General features: G+C 35.2%; 1 protein-coding gene across 4 annotated transcripts; it reads left to right on the forward strand.

Annotated features, from left to right (window-relative positions):
• Positions 1-2,114: 2,114 nt before the first annotated feature.
• On the forward strand, positions 2,115-12,126 carry LOC148860782 (uncharacterized). Of its 4 annotated transcripts, none has more exons than XM_088985319.1 (6): positions 2,115-2,410; positions 3,104-3,253; positions 3,617-4,512; positions 5,114-5,219; positions 6,853-7,055; positions 11,633-12,126. In XM_088985319.1, the coding sequence occupies exons 3-6, from the start codon at positions 3,752-3,754 to the stop codon at positions 11,901-11,903; spliced, it is 1,341 nt and encodes a 446-aa protein (XP_088841445.1). In that variant the 5' UTR covers positions 2,115-2,410; positions 3,104-3,253; positions 3,617-3,751; the 3' UTR covers positions 11,904-12,126. The 4 variants fall into 4 exon arrangements, with proteins under 4 accessions (XP_088841445.1, XP_088841443.1, XP_088841444.1 ...); XM_088985317.1 differs by having other exon boundaries at positions 2,295-2,410; positions 3,620-4,512; XM_088985318.1 differs by lacking the exon at positions 2,115-2,410 and adding an exon at positions 2,417-3,004 and having other exon boundaries at positions 3,620-4,512.
• The last annotated feature ends 4,367 nt before the right edge of the window (positions 12,127-16,493 follow it).

The raw sequence follows: 16,493 nt of genomic DNA on the forward strand, positions 1-16,493 counted from the left end.
AAGCTTTTGTAACCGAAAATGGTTTATATTATTATAAGGTCATGCCCTTTGGCCTAAAAATGTCGAGGCGACCTACTAGTGTCTTGTAAACAGAATTTTTTTGATTTAATTGGCAATAAAATTGAAGTTTATGTTGATGATATGGTAGCAAAAAGCAAGTCTTCAAAATCTTTAATCGTTGATTACAATGAAGTGTTTGTCGTATTAAGGAAATTTAACTTGAAGATCAACCCAATAAGTGTGTATTCAGTGTCACATCAGGCAAATTCCTTGGTTACTATCTCCTCATCGCTTAGCTCGACGGGTCCAAACTCCAATCTGGTTCTAGGTTGGTGACGAGAGGTCGATGCCTCTTTTTGGGACTATCACCGCTCTTGAGCCGAGGAGTGGCCTGGTAGTACTCCACCTTCGACTCATCGAAAGACATAAATACTAGAAAGAAAAGAGAAAAGGACTCACTTACAAGATTGAGAAAAAACTGGACCTACTTTATTGACCTCAACTATGTTTGCTGAGCTCTCCAACCTCTCTCATTTCTGCTCCAAAAAAACTCTAGGAAAATGTGCAAATGGGACCCCCTAGAGGGCCCCTATATATAGATAGAGAGGACCTGAGCAACCGAAGCTGCAATGCGTTTAATTTGATGACTCACAAGGATGTGTTGCGTGCCGCTTCAAGTTCCAAGAACGATTTTGAAGTTAAGGCTGCGTTTGGTTGCAATGCAAACACAAATATGTACATGACATATTTACCCTCTTTTCAATTCATGAATACAAACATGGTTCAAATTTTAAACCGTTTTTGCACTCATCTTGTTTGTTTGAAATCGGTGCTAAGTGTGGGTACATCATTAAATGCTCCAACTACCTTATGCTCCAATGCCTTAACTTTGGTTAAAAAGTTGATTATCAAAAGAATACAAAATTGTATTAAAAAAAAGGTATAGTAATGCTCTCTTTTCAAAGTACAAAAATGTCAGAAAATACATTTTTGATCTAATAATCATTACTTTTTTACATGTCAAACAAATGCTTGCAAAGGCGTGAACCATAGTACATAAATACCCTGATTTGGTGTTTGTATTACAAACAAACAGAGCCTAAAAGCAAATTAGAACATCAGGCTGTTAAATCTACAAGACACGTCAACCTAGTCAGATCCCTTTTGTATTTTCGGTGGAAAGATTATTATTAAATGTAATTACTATTTTTCCCTAAACCCATGCGTGGTAGCAAGGGAAGATTTCTTTTTTTTTGGGAAATTGTCTAAACTAACAAACTTTTCAAAATGTCTAAAAGTCACCATGTCACTAACTTGACGTTAAACAAACTAACAGGTGTTAATAAATGTATTATCATTTTAACCTTCATATAAAAATATAAAATATATACATATATTTTAATAATTAGACATGAAAACAAGAAAATGCTCAAACAAATATTTTCAAATATAAAATACATAAAAACACAGAAATTTCAAAAAATATAAAAAATTGTAGAAATTGCAAATAAAATAAAAAATACTTTCAAACTATAGAAACTATAGAAATTGAAAAGCAAAATCAGAAAATAAAAATTGTAGAAGAGCACCAAAAAACACCAAAAACTATAGAAAAACACAGAAATTGTAAATAAATAACAAAAAGTATAGGAAATTTTATAGATTGTAGAAAATATAAAAATGTAAAAAAAATTATAAAAGAAATATTGAAAATTATAACAAAACACTAAAAATGTAAAAAAAAACATGAAAATCAAAAACTGAAAAATACCCTTTTCCTTTAACTCACCATCCAAGGGTAATTTGGTAATGAAATTGCTATTTATGCTGATGTGGGCACCTCTATTAAGAAGCATTAACCATGCACTAATGGAAGGTAAATTTTGAAAAATAAAAATTAACATGGTAAGTTTTAAATGTTTTAAAAAATTGTGATGAATTTAAAAAAAATGCTGAAAACTCATGATAAATTTTAGACATTTTCCATTTTTTTTAATTCATTTCAACCAACAAGCGTAAGATACTTGTTGATAGCAACATCTCCCCCATTATTGGGTGGGCCCGAATTCCAAATCTACAACCACCCGTCATTTATTTATTCCTTCGCATGTTGCTTGCTCGTAGTGAATAGGAAACGCAACTCTGGCTAATTGGCTGAATTGAATGACTTAAAAGCTGAAGTGGATGAACTAAATAACTTATTGGGCATCTGATCAAACGGGTTGGCCCGAACCCAACACTGGCTCTGAATCCATATTAAAATGGGTCTGGGTTGGCAAGATTAAAAGGGAAGTGAGGAGTATTGGAGAAGGGGACAACCTCCCGCTTCGACAAATGTATAAATTGAGTCGGAGTTTTCAATGGCAGCGTTCTTGCAGAGTGCTGCTGCTTCCATGTGAGGATTCCGAAGGTGAGATTTCTTTTTTTCTTTTTTCCTTCGATCTTTTTATTTTTTAGGGTTCTCAGGGGCAAAGCATTAAGCATGAAAGCAGTGAGATTTTTTCCCATATTGACCCTATGGTCGTTTCCCTCTTGGGATTTGAGTTTTTGCTATGAGTCTTTTTTCTGTGTTTGTTTTTGCTGGTTTTTTTTTTCTTTTTTTTTTTTTATGACTAACAAGGATTTATTGGATTTTGTTGAAAAGCTCTTCTGCAGGAATTGTTACATTGAAGAAGAAATTTGGGCGTTTTTATCTACCTTTGCTGGTTTATATTGTTCGTCTTTTGTTTTATCGCTTTAAGCGTTTCTTTCTTTCAAATTTCCCATCTGGTTGTTTGCAAATTCTGAAGTCCTCGGCTATTAATTATGCCTTCTTCTTCTTCTCTCTCTCTCTCTCTCTCTCTCTCTCTCTCTCTCTCTCTCTGTGTCATGCGTGGGCCTGTTTTAAGTCTAATTTTCAGTTTTATTTGAGCAAATTCTTTGTTCTTTAGGGGGCGTTTTATTACAGCTGAATTGGTTAAGTTGAATGACTTTGTTTTCTCATTACTAAAAGAAGACAGAATAAGTAATTCAGTCAGCCACTTCAGCCCTTATCTCTCACTTTTATATTCATTGGTAAATTCTATGACTTTCCTTGTTGTTAATTGTTGTAATTTCACGGCAGGAACTCTGTTACGAGAGAAGGAGTGTGCCTGGTGGAGATTATCGGGCTGTCATCAAAGTATGACAGCTCGATAACAACTTTGAAGCAGAAGCCATCCTCTCTTTCCATCTTATTAACATCATTAGCATCACAGCCTTGTCAGCATAGCTAGTAAGATAAAGACCATAATTGCGTTTAATTTTCGTTTTTTCCCTTTCTTTTCTGTTGGTAAGGATGCGCATGCTTGCTTAATTCATGGCTTTCCGAAGTTTCTCGTTTTCTTCATTTTTTAATTTTCATCTTTTGCAATAAGAACGTGGTCGCTTCTTTTGTCTATTCAATCATGATCTGGATTAGCCGCGTGTTGAACTGGTCGGTTGCTTCTTATTGTTGATTAAGTAAAATGGTAAATTAGGGAAGGACCCTTTTGATGATCTTTGCATGGTTATCTCTACTCTTTTTCTTCCTTATTCTTGATTAGTTGAATTGAGAGAGAGACTTATAAATCCTGCATTTTCAATTATTTGGTTCAAGCAGGTAACTCAGGTCGAAGTTCTTGTTGGGTTGCCGGATGCAACTGGCGTTGTCTACGTTGCAGTTGCAAATGTGCTTTTTTGCTCGGATGAACATTATTTGATATTGGTATGAGAGAACTTGATTGTTTGCAAAATGGGTTCCTTGTCTGGAATCCTTCAGCGACCTCTAACTGCAGTGGCTGCTGCTGCCATAGCTTCTGTCTCTGCTGACATCTCTGATAAATTTCCACCACCCAGATCATCGGATTCCAGTTTCTTTACGGAATTATCAAATGCCACCACAGGAAACTCAGCTTCAAAAGCGAAGTCATGGGTGTCTACAATTTCGGTTTCTAAGCTTACAAACTTGTCATTTGCAACAAAGGTTCAGATTCCCATACCTAATATTAACTATGCAGTTCCTAATTCAGGCCTTCCTAGCACTCAGAGTCTTCTGTCCAACTCACGTTCTTCCTTGGTTGCTTTTCCTTCTATCCTTCTTACCCTTTATCATTCTGCAAAACTGGCAAAAACCCCAAAACCAATAGAACTTACATGCTCTACCCCTTTATCGTCCCCTGAGGTAATGTACAGATGGCATTTACCAGAATCTTATAATTATGGTGATTTGCGGAACTCAAAATGTTCATGTGCCAAATCCAGGACAGTGGTGGTTCTGCTTGGATGGTTGGGAGCAAAGCAAAAGCATCTGAAGAGGTATGCGGATTGGTATACTTCAAGGGGGTTCCATGCCATTACCTTCACTTTTCCTATGGATAAGATCCTCAGCTATCAGGTTGGGGGGAAAGCTGAGCAGGACATTGAATTGCTTGTGAACCATTTGGTTGGTTGGTTAGAAGAAGAGCATGGGAAGAACCTGATTTTTCACACTTTTAGCAATACTGGGTGGCTAACGTGAGCTCTCTCTCTCTCTCTCTCTCTCTCTTGTATGTGTGAGGAAGATCACACTCACAAATACACAAATCCATAAAAGATTTTAAAATCTGGGTTTTTGATGGTTTGCAAACTGGCTCAGGACGGAAACCTTTTTCTGAAATTTGGTAGAATTTCAGGTAAGAAAATCAATATCTCTAAAAAGGTGATTCATCAATTGCAGCTTTTCTCCTTTTCTGTTCTTTTCTTTTTCAGCAGTTGAAAGTATTTTGTTAATGTTATAAGAAGAATGAAATACCATCTTGTACTCCATTCAAGCACCTCTTTTGGTTCCTTTTTCTTCCTCTTTTAAATTTTTAGGCCATCTCTTTCCGGGTCCTATCTTATCTAGTTATTTAATTTTTCATTTCTTTCTCAATTATGGACTGAAATTAGAAAACTTACTACTTTATGTAGTTTACTTTTTGGTCATAATCAAAACCGAGACTAAATGTTAGAATTTTAAAATTCATACAAATTTTTAATCACTGACACATGCTTACACAAATTCACACAAAACCACTACATTGCTTTCTTGTAATAAAGCCATGTGTTTTTGTTATTTATGCTGTATGTAACATAGGTATGGAGTTATTCTCGAGAAGTTTCAGAAGCAGGATCCATCTCTGAAGGGAAGGATTAGAGGTTGCATTGTTGATTCAGCTCCAGTTGCAGCTCCCAATCCACAGGTAAAGGAAATTTGGGTTCCATAAGATTTGTTTTTTAACATCATTGGTAAAAGGTTTTGCTTTTAATATAGTACTAGATACCCCATATATATATATATATATATATAAAACTTTTTTTCCATTGTCATGTAAGATGCTCTCAAGTCATTCTGTTTCTGTACTGATAAAAGTAAGCTTTTTATACCAAGAAAAAAAATAGTTATGCTACTTATGCTCTGTGAACATGATTATCATGTTAGTGGTAATGTGTAAAATAAGATGCATGAGATTTACACCACATGGTTTGCGTTGCATCAAGGTGTCTTATGTTAAGAATGCACATTTATACATTCATCAAAATGGGTTTCACATGACAAGACAGCCAGAGATCAACCTTTTTACTTTAAAAAAAATTAAAATATTTATCTTGTAAACTAATATTTATATTTTATAATCAGTTTACATTAACACCTTGTACAGTTATATATTATGTTTAATGTATTTAGGGTATTTAAGCTGCATTTGGGAGGGCTTGTTTTTGTTTTTAATCTAAATAGGTTTGCAAAAATGCCACTTTCTCAAAAGAGCATTTTTTCTAGATGTCAGTTTTGAGCATTTGGTAAGATGCTTTTTGGCAACAGCTTTTTCTTAGAATGGCTTCCAGAAAATGTAAAAGGAAAGAGCCTTTTTTTTTTTCCAAAATGGGCTTCTGCTTTTTTGTCCAATAAAAGCCCATTTACAATTTTTTTCCAAACGTTTTTCCTAGATGTCAGTTTTGAGCATTTGGTAAGATGCTTCTTGGCAACAGCTTTTTCTTAGAATGGCTTCTCGAAAAGATAAAAGGAAAAAGCCATTTTTTTCCAAAACGGGCTTCTGCTTTTTTGTCCAATAAAAGCCCACTTACTTTTTTTTTTCCAAACATTTTTTTTGCACCCGATTTTGGCTTCCACAACTCAATAAGCCAGAAAAGCCTATTAAAGACCTCCTCCCTCCCCCAAATGCAGCCTTAAACACTTTGAAATTTTATTAATTTTACATAAAAACTACTCCAATGCTCAATGAATGGTGTAGGGTTGTCTTCATAGCTTTTCGTTGTTTGTTGAAATGGAATTCTACAATGCCTATGCTGTCTGTTATAAAATAACGAGTAAACATTATTTGTTTTCAATATGCAAGTAAAAACTGAGAAACCTTAATCCAGGCACTTTCTTTGTCTTTTATAATAATTATTTTTTTATGGTTCAGTCATTTATATATCTTATTTTCGTAAATTCTGGTCCTTATTTTTATGCATATTTCTAAGTTTTTCTAATTTTAATTCATGTTCCTAGCAAGAATTAAGTGTTTGAGCCTCCAGGCCTATATGCCTTTGTTTTCTAAACATTGGTAAGAGTTTTAGACACATGACAAAACACACATCCAGGATTTTTAGACACATTTACTTATTATTATTGTTGTTGTTGTTGTTGTTTCCTAGGAAGAATACAGCATTATAGCATTTTAAATGTTTACCATGCTTTGTATAATGCTTATTATGGCCTACTATGGAACAGTTCTATCCTCCATGAACATATGGGTGATTTGCCTTTTTTCTTAATTCATTCACTCTTTTGTCATTCTAAAAGATATCATTGTCTTTGTTTCCTTTCTCTAGGTTTGGGCCTCAGGTTTCTCTGCTGCATTTTTGAAGAAACAGAGTATTGCAACAAAAGGATCAATTAGCTTAAAAGAATCTGGCAAAATTTTGATTGGGACAAGAAGTTCAATTGAAGCCAAACCTGCATTAACCGAGGCAGCTTTGCTGGCAATTTTGGAGAAGTTCTTTGAAGTGGTTCTTAATCTTCCAACATTTAACAGGTAAGGTGCCCATTCCCGATTATCACTTGCTTTTAGATGCAATCATAATTTTTCTACCCATTCACTGTTATATTATGTATTATTGGACTTGTAATATACACATCTTACTATTGTTACTTGAAAATTGTTCTTATTGATCTGCATGTAAAAATATGTTGAAATAGGAATGAAAAAAAATTTGATTTTACATGTTTATGTTTGTGCCTCTTCCTCCCATCACATCCCCTCTCTTGTCTTGTGTTATTCTTGATGTACTATTTACTATGGTCAAATCCTAAGGGAGCTAGCTGGACTGAGAGCTTGGAGGTTGAGCCCGGAGGATATATTGCAGCTTTAGAGAAATTGTTGAACCTATCCAAGATATGTGACTTGGCCTACAAAGGTTTCTAGATCAGAGCAAACTATAGGTTTCTTTGCAGATTGACCAATTTTGTGCAGTTCAAGAATATGAATCTAAAACTGATATTTTTCTATGGACTTTTATGTGTACGTTTAGAATAAACAAATGTACAATGCTACTTAATTTGACGGGGTTCTAAGTGGTTTGGACTTTGGAAACAAAAGGATGAAAATCCTCCTTTTGGGAGAAGACACACTTGGAAAATTGGAGCCCTTAATGGAGATTTTGGTTGAAACTTGGTAGGATTATTTATAATAGAGAATAATGATGGTGAATTGAATTTCAGAGGGATTTGAATTGGCCATGCACAAAAGATATGAATTTCCTAAGGAGAAAGCCACATGGAAAGACTGAAACTAAGGAAGTTGAAAGGGAGGAGGGAAAGAACTTGCTTGGATTGTTTGACTGGTTTTAGTGGTTGATTTGAAGAAAGGAATGAAACTGAACAACCTCTTGAACAGAAGATCTTCGTCAAACCTGCCGGAGAACTAGGAAAGAAGAGAGAGGATATAGCATGAAGAAAGAAAAGAGAGAAAAGGTTTGACTCCCTTGTTTTCTTGTGAGGAAAAAGGAATACACAAGGAATAATTGCACTACCCAAAGAAACACTTTCAGTGCATTCTGCTTCAGATTTGACTGCCTTGTTTGCTTGTGAGAAGTAAAGTAGGAAGTATAATGATGTGGTCCCCTCTTTATGTAAAAGAGAACGGAGGCAGGAAGAGGATTATTTGTTTGGGAGTAAGGTAGGAAGATGTGGTCCCCACTTTATATGAGAGATAATTAAGGTAGGAGGAAGTTTTACGAAAAAAAAAAAGAATTAAAGTAGGAGGAAGTTGCTGCAAATTTTCTGGGGCAGCCACTCTGAAAAAATGCCAAAGGGAAGAAGATTAGTGAAAGGAATGATGAGGAGGATGGAATTGTGGAGGTTTTGCTCCCTTGCAGAGTTGGAGGTTGTGATTGCACAAGGGAACGAGACTAGTGAAAGGAACAATGAGGATGGAGTTGTGGAAAAGGATACTTGAGACAGAATTTTACAGAAGTTGTAGTAGGGAGAGTGGGAAGAGAATTGGGTAGAAAGAGGGTGGAAGCAGAAAAGGAGGGTCAGATAAAAGAAGATGGAAACAAACACAAAGTTCTATTGAAACCAGAAAAAAATTGAAGGCTTCAAGTAATGGTCAGTTGATTCATGTTACTAAGGTGTTTTCCAAATTGAAAGAAGGCCTCGTTAGAGTAGATCCTTGCAGCAATACAAGAGGATTTACAGGAGAAAGTGTGTGAAAGTCAAGGATAGAACTAACAAGGAGGTTGGAGGATTGTCGTCAAATCAGAAGGGATGGAGCTTCAAAATTGTGAAAAGTTGATGGAAGGAAGAAAGTGAGAAGGAAAAGAATGCTGCGGGGCAAAAGGAGGATGATGAGGAAACTTTAGATTGGGTGAGAAAGATTGAAAAAGAGGTGGATTTGGAAAAAGATTGTAGAGATGGAAATCCAAGTAAAACATTTGAGACTTTTTTTTTCTGGGAGGGGAAGATTTTGCTAGAAAATATTTTTGGAGATGGAAAAGAAGAGTTGTCAGTAGATTATCTGTGATTGTAGGTGTCTGGATATGAAGTATTTGGGCCTATAATGGTGAAAGTTGGGTTTTGTGCACGTAAGGAGCTCTGGTTGTGGGATTTTTTTCTGTAGGTTGGGTTGGGGTCCTTGGGAAGTGGTCATGTCCAAAAGTTTTTTTGTTTGGAAATTGCTTTAGGGTTTGTTGTTTTCTTTTCCTTGGATGATATCTTGCCAATTTTCCTGTATGCACTCTCTTCTTTTAATATATATATATATATATATTAATTTTTACTTAAAAAAGGCCCGAGCTTGAAGCAGTGTAAAATGCTAACTTGGACCAACCCAAATTGCACCCCTACTACTAACAAGATGCTGGACACCAGTTGTAGTAAACAAAATTATCAAAATAGCCCTGAAACCAGAAACTAATCAAAAAGTCAGAAAATGGAAAATATTCTATCATACTCCTATACCTGATTCTATGACCATTGTGACGCCAACATTAATATTTCTTAGGGTAAAAGACTTAAACCTCCCTTGGCTTTTAACATAAATACTTATACCGCCTTTCATATTTATTGTAAGACTTAAACCTCCCCTATTAAAATAAGACACCGTTATGGTTAACAGAATCATTGAAAATACATTTTTGCCCTTCATTATTCTTTAAATTTTTAAAGAAAACCACAGACTGTAACTCAAGGAAAAAAAACCAGAATGGGATGGATCTACCAATGAATGTTCGAGATACTTACAACCACAAACAAAGTGACAAATGAAAAACAGTTTTCATAGAAATGGAGAACCACAACGAAACTGAAAAGTGGAGTCAAAAGAGGAGCTCCGAGGTTGCAAATTTGTGTCACCCAGACATGCTTCCCCAAATTAGCTGAGTTGGGTTCCCATCAAGAAGCAGCCCAATGTTGACCCACAAAGCTATTATTTCCCAGCAATTCTTGTTGTTTAATCTCCACCTATCAAATCCTTTCTCACAATCACATACTTGTAGTCACATACTTGTAGAGGCTTGGCTCCATTAGATCATCGCTCAAGACTACCTGAGAATCCAAAAAGGCTATTAATTTAGCCACCATTCTCCTCTTACCAATATGAAAATTGAAAGAAACATTCTTGTTATGAAATCCATCTTCCCCGGAAATTTTGTTTTCTGAAAATGTATAGAGAGATAAGAACTGGTGCAGGAGTTGAGGTCAGCAACTGCTTCTAATATGGAACAGATCTAACACAGCTAGGAGAGAAAAAGCAGTGGTGTTGTTCTGCTGGTTGATGTTTTGAATATGTTCAAGCAAGGAGGCATAAGAGTTGGGAGTGAGATGACTGTCTGGGTTGAAAGCCAAGGCAATTTGATGAGTCTGAATCTCCTAGAGGACATACTTCTTTTTAATGTTTGTTGGTATTTCTTTAGCCTCTGCTCCTCCCCAAACTTCTGCTGTGTCTCCTTTGCTCTGGAATTCTCAGGTCTGTGACCATTAGCTCCTGTGGAGGATAATTACGATGGTGGGCATTCTAGTTGGAAACTCAATCTAATATTTGTAGGATTGAGAATAAGGCGATGTTGCTGTCCTAAGCACACCACCAACCTCAACGCTTTTCTTCACTGAAACCTTTTTGATCCCAGTAGAAGTACGGGGATGGCAGCAGCAGCAGCTGTGGAACTACCGTTGCTATTATCATAGGTGTCATTTTTTAACGTTATGGTGATTCTAACTCTCAAAAGAAGTCATTCTTTTAACATTATGGTGATTCTAATTCTCAGAAGTCATTCTTTTAACATTATGGTGATTCTAATTCTCAAAGGAATAGTTGTTTTGTTTTTGTTGTCTGATTGAATTTTCTAGGTGGATAAAACTGGGATTTTTAAAAAATTTAACAAGTACTGAAGTCATATGCAAACGGATTAGGATGGAGGGGAGTTTTTGTCTGATGACGTCACCTAATAGGGGAAGTCTTGGTCCAATTTGAAAAGACGGAATGTTTTCAGTATTTACAAGAAATCTTAAGGGATGTTTAAGTCGTTTACCCTATTTCTTATCTATATTGCTCAGATATAAAGGCTGGTGCAAGTTAAAGTACTCTTGACTATGCTACAGTACAGATGAGCCTACTATACAGGACAGGTAAACTGAGAGATTGTTCAGGACTTCTAGGTGAAAAATTCACTTTAATCCTATCTTGCCTGCCGTCATCTTTTTCTCATCTTGGCTGGACAGAATAATGTACTAAAAAGGGTGTTTTCAAGCATTTGATGACTTGTCAGGAAGTTGAATTAGATGAAACACACTAACCATATATGTTGCTGTCCAAGTACAACGATGTTGAAGAATGGTTCTTTGACTGACACATGGTACTTTTTTTGCACCGATCCTGTAAAGTGCACTTGAAATATGGATTAAATAGTCCTGTGGTTTCTAGGGTATTTATCTGGGTATAATAAATCTCAGACCAGAGCTTTTGTCTGCATCTTTCAAATGGATAAGCAATACTTCATCTTAGCTATCTATGTATTCAGCACATAAAATTTCTGGGAATCAAAATGCACTTGATTAGTTATCACGCAATATTATCTTCACCAGTATCTGATTTGTCTCTGATTTTATTAACAGGAGGCTCTCTGATGTGGTGGGTCTCTTGTCATCAAAACAACCACATTGTCCCCAGCTATATATCTACAGTTCTGCAGACAGAGTTATTCCAGTGGACTATGTTGAATCTTTTATAGACGAGCAGCGGAGGGCAGGGCATGAGGTCAGAGCATGCAACTTTATCTCCACGCCCCATGTTGACCATTTCAGAAATGATCCAGACCTTTATAATTCTCAGCTGACCAACTTTCTGAAGGATTGTGTGCTGACTTGTTGCGAAGATTCTACTTAAATGAGACTACCTAGCATGTCCCAAATTCTATCATTTCGTACTTGTAACAGGCCATACACTTCAATATCAACTGTAGTTTCCTTTTTATTCAGTTCATTGTTGTAGAGGTTGTTGAATGCAAAGAAATCAATAATCACTAGCTTTTCTTTTATCATAATTTATATCTGATGTACAAACCATAAAGCAATGCGTTGATATACATAGACGTGATTCCACTGATACAGAACTAAGTATTACTTTTTACTGTATTGACTTCACGCCATTGTCTTTTTTATCTTCCACTGTAACCTTTTAGAGCCTTGTAACAGTAGAGAATAAAGGAAGAAGCGTGTTTTACAGGGTAGATGAAGAAAAAACCCTCCTGCTTTGTTCGGTTTAGGATGAGATAGATAATCTCACCTAACAGGTGGTTGGGTATTTATATTAATCACTAATTGTGTTTAGTATAAAATAAGGATTGGAGTGCCCTGAATAAAGAAGAGACCAAAGTATACTGCTGACGGACACTACATAAATAACCTATAAATAGTTGCTACAGACAATATATTCTGACATTAAACCAAGGCCAACAACTCAACGTTTCCCTCAAGTTGAGGAGTATATCATATAATCTCAGTTTGTTATTAATGATAAGGGATTTCCTTCCCACGAAAACTCTGAGCACTCTTAGCATTGGCATCCACCAGACCCATTCAAAGCCTCGACAAACAAGTTAGTAGAATTGATTTTTACACTTCATATTAGTGGGGTAGTGGGATGCACTGAAAAACTCCATATCTAATATGATGACAAAAGGGATTAAAAGGAAATGCAAACCTTACATCATTTGCACCAAGAAAAATAATAAATTAATGTAATTAACAATTTGAAATTTGAAATTAATGTAATTCATAATATATTACTCTTGAAAAAAATAATGTTTTTCGAATTCATGTTATTTTTTGTTATTTATAATTTTTTGCTATTTACAAAGTTACTTTTAATAATTAAATATTTTTATTATTTATAGTTTTAAATATTTTTTATCATTAAAATTATATTTTATTTAATAAATCCAATCATTATGATTTTTAGTAAATAAATTCAGAAATTTATGCCCAAAAATATGAAAGACAAAATAATTGGAGATGATTTTTAAATATAAATAATAGGTTAAATCTATTTTGATGTATAATTAAAATAATATAAATATTATCATATATATAATAATATGTTTAATATATATAATTGGGGTCGGAGTGGGGTAGGACTTCACTCCAAATCCCTGACCCTATCCCTGATTAGGGATCCCTATTAATCCCCACCCCATCCCTGTCCCGCCAAGGCAATCTCCACCCTTGACTCCATTAGGTCAAGGAGGCCAAATACCCAGCGGGGATGGGGAAAATTGCCATCCCTAGTAAAATGGTCGGGCCAACCCAAGTTGCACCCTTATGTATAGATTCCATAGTACAAGCTTACCTCCTTTCCATCCAATGTTTTTCAAAATGAGATTCATAGGTTTAAAAGAAGTTGCAATAAAAACAAACTAAGAGAAAAGAAGAAAACTAACACATGTATGCTGTTCAAATTGCCTCTAACATTGTTTTCAACCCACTGTTGACCTAAATGGTTGAATCGTTCAAACCATCACCCGACCAAGATTTTAGGTCTGATTTTAGTAAAACCTGGAAGATGGCCAAAACTATGGACTTCGTCAAATCGGTGATGTGTCATCCTTTGACCCACTCGACCCGGATGGTCAAACCAATGACTTGCAACCCGGAGGCAAAAACAATTTGGCCTCTGGGCCTGTTTTAGAACATTGCTCTATAGGATATCTTTTAGGTTATTTGGACCAATAAAGGTGAAAGAAAAAAACAATTGTAGATTACTATTTTAAAGGGTCTACAATGAAGTTGTATAGCTTCTATAGCAAAAAAGTTCATCGAAAATAATCAATTCAAGAATATCTTTTGTAAACTCCAAAATCCAAGCAATGGAGAATTTTGTAAGAGTTTTAAACCAAACTAGCAGGGACCCGTGCAATGCACGGGCTTTGTTAAGCGAAAGCTAAACAATAAAAGCACATAAGAGAAGACAATTGCTTTATATTTTAACCTTCTAAATAATTAATAATTAGTTATATTTTATATATTATTTTTAATATTTTTTAAAATACAAAATTAACAATAATTAATTCAAGCTATGTTGTTCATCAAACCGATGAAACCGACCAACACAACCCAACTTGACTCGAGTTGGTTGGTTTTCTAATATTTCTGGTGGGTTTCAGTTCAGCAATTTCCCAACCTAACTAGGTTGGGTCAACTTCGGTTTGGCCATTTGTAAATCGACAAAAACCACATCAACCCAACCATATATATAATATGGAAAACTCAGAATTTTTCCATATTCCTTAGTCTAAAATATTTTATATTGTAAAATTAATTTTTTAATAATACCACTATAATTTTTAAATTTAATTTTTTAAGTTTAAATCTTTTGAACCAACCAGCCATACCAAAAATTGGCCCAAACCAATATAGCCCGAGTTGGTTGGGTTTTACTAATGGTTGGTTGGTTTTGGGAGACCAACTCCCCAACTCGGCCAGGTTAATTTGGTTGGCCAAACAACCTACAACTGAATCGAACCAACTTGTGAACACTCCTAATTTTTGCTAAACTAATAGTTTAATCTCTAATAAATAACAATAGTTTAATCTCCAAAAATTATTGAAAATTTTCTATTAAATAACAAAACAAAAATAGATTTATACATAATGAAAATATGTTTATCACAAAAATGCAATAAATATAAATTTTAGTATATATAAATATATAATAAATATAGATTAAGATTTTAAAATTATTATTAATAAATATCAATTTTTTGAAAGTTAATTGATATAAGTGAAATAGTGTTTTCATAATCAATACATTAATAATTGCAATTATTACTATATTTTTTAATATCTATTAAAAACATTTTTTTGAAAGTTATTATCTATCAATACATTAATAATTGCAATTAGAACCTCTTGATCTTGGACGGGATCTTTTTCCTCGATGGGGAATCAGAGGGTAAGACACCCTCCTTAAGATAAGCTATGTATACATCTCTCCAATCTACATCACTCACAGCAAGGCACTCCTTGTCAGTCTTTGATATGCACTTATCGTGATCATTTTGTGCCTTGGTTGTGCCCTTTTTCATCTCAGGCCAATAGTACCCTAGTCTCTATAATCTACGGTATAGTAAAGTTGTGATATCTCCACAGTAGGTTTCATGGGTCTCCCTTAACACTTGTTGCTTTTGTGGATCCTAAGCACCTTGCTCTAATTCCATTTGTCATTTTGTGATATAGTACCAATAGATACGTAGTGGTCGGTCAGACCATTAGAGTACAGAAGGTGTTGAATTAATACCACACAGGTGCTTACAATGAGTTCACAACTCATTGGGCGCTTGCGATGAGTTCACAAATCACCGCATAATTGCGACAAATCCATACCTAAAACAGGTTGTGATGAACTTTAGCCAGAATATATCTATGATAAGCTTTAGACACCCGTAGACTTGCAATGATTTTTAAACATGCACGATCACACAATGAGCTTTGCACACACGCGGATTTGCGATGGGCTTCAAAGTTATTGCAAAATTGCGAGAAGCATAGGATCACCACAAACCAAGAATAAATGTTAGAAACACGTGCCTTTCTAATTTATGCACATGACGGGATGCTCTGTGGGTCTAATGAAGATGCGCAAGCTAAATAATGACATCATTTGTGCCACATCGATTAAATGGATCACAAAAGGAAATAACACACGCAAATTATGAGAATCCTCAAACGAAATGAAAGTTAGTCCCGAAAATATCTCGTAAGACACGTGGCAAAATCCTAACAGTGTTCCCTGACAATTGATAGCGAATTCAATATTCCCTTTCATAATGGGAATCAAATGCTTTTAGCTTCTTTCTTGCAAGACCTCGGGATCCCTCCCTATAAATAGGGGTCCATCTCATAACGAGGGGATCATCTTATTATTCACATTTGCCTTAGCCTTTAGCCTACCTCCTGCACCCGGTCTTCCTTTGTCCTTCGAGGAGACCCTCATACGTAGCCTCACCACCGCACTTACAGTTCCCCGTTCACTAATTAGTAGCACAATAGCACTTTACTATCTTATGTTGTGGATGTGGAGTTCCTAAGTTTTTCAATGATGGCTTGTCTCCAATCATCTTTCTCGATAGTGTCTATGGACTCAACCCAACGCGCTACTTTCTGTTGACGGTTCACCTTGCATCTGAATAGTTATGCCGATTAGGCTTTCACTTGATTGAATTTTGGAAAGGGCAATGTTCACCTTGTCTCCAATCATGGGTACCTATGCAGGTTCGAGAATGGAAAGGGCAATTTTCACATGTACCATCCCTAACGAGATTTATGTAAATTTTATTCCATCATTATCACCATCATTTTATTCTTTTTGTTGTTGCACTTGCATTTTTGGTTGAGAAAAGATAAGTAAAAATTTAATTTAATCTTGATTTAATTTTTAATACTTCAGTATTTTTGCATTAGAAAAGACTCTTACCAAAAG

The sequence above is a fragment of the Nelumbo lutea genome, chromosome 4 (genome assembly GCF_056320005.1).
Source record: "Nelumbo lutea isolate HS-2025 chromosome 4, American lotus-T2T, whole genome shotgun sequence".
NCBI classification, from domain to species: Eukaryota; Viridiplantae; Streptophyta; class Magnoliopsida; order Proteales; family Nelumbonaceae; genus Nelumbo; species Nelumbo lutea.

Bases quoted from the DNA above. Each gene is read 5' to 3' on its own strand.
- LOC148860782 (XM_088985319.1), top strand. From the start codon at position 3,752: ATGGGTTCCTTGTCTGGAATCCTTCAGCGACCTCTAACTGCAGTGGCT. The intron at 4,513-5,113 runs GTGAGCTCTCTC...TATGTAACATAG, and splicing joins AGCAATACTGGGTGGCTAAC to GTATGGAGTTATTCTCGAGA. The intron at 5,220-6,852 runs GTAAAGGAAATT...TCCTTTCTCTAG, and splicing joins TTGCAGCTCCCAATCCACAG to GTTTGGGCCTCAGGTTTCTC.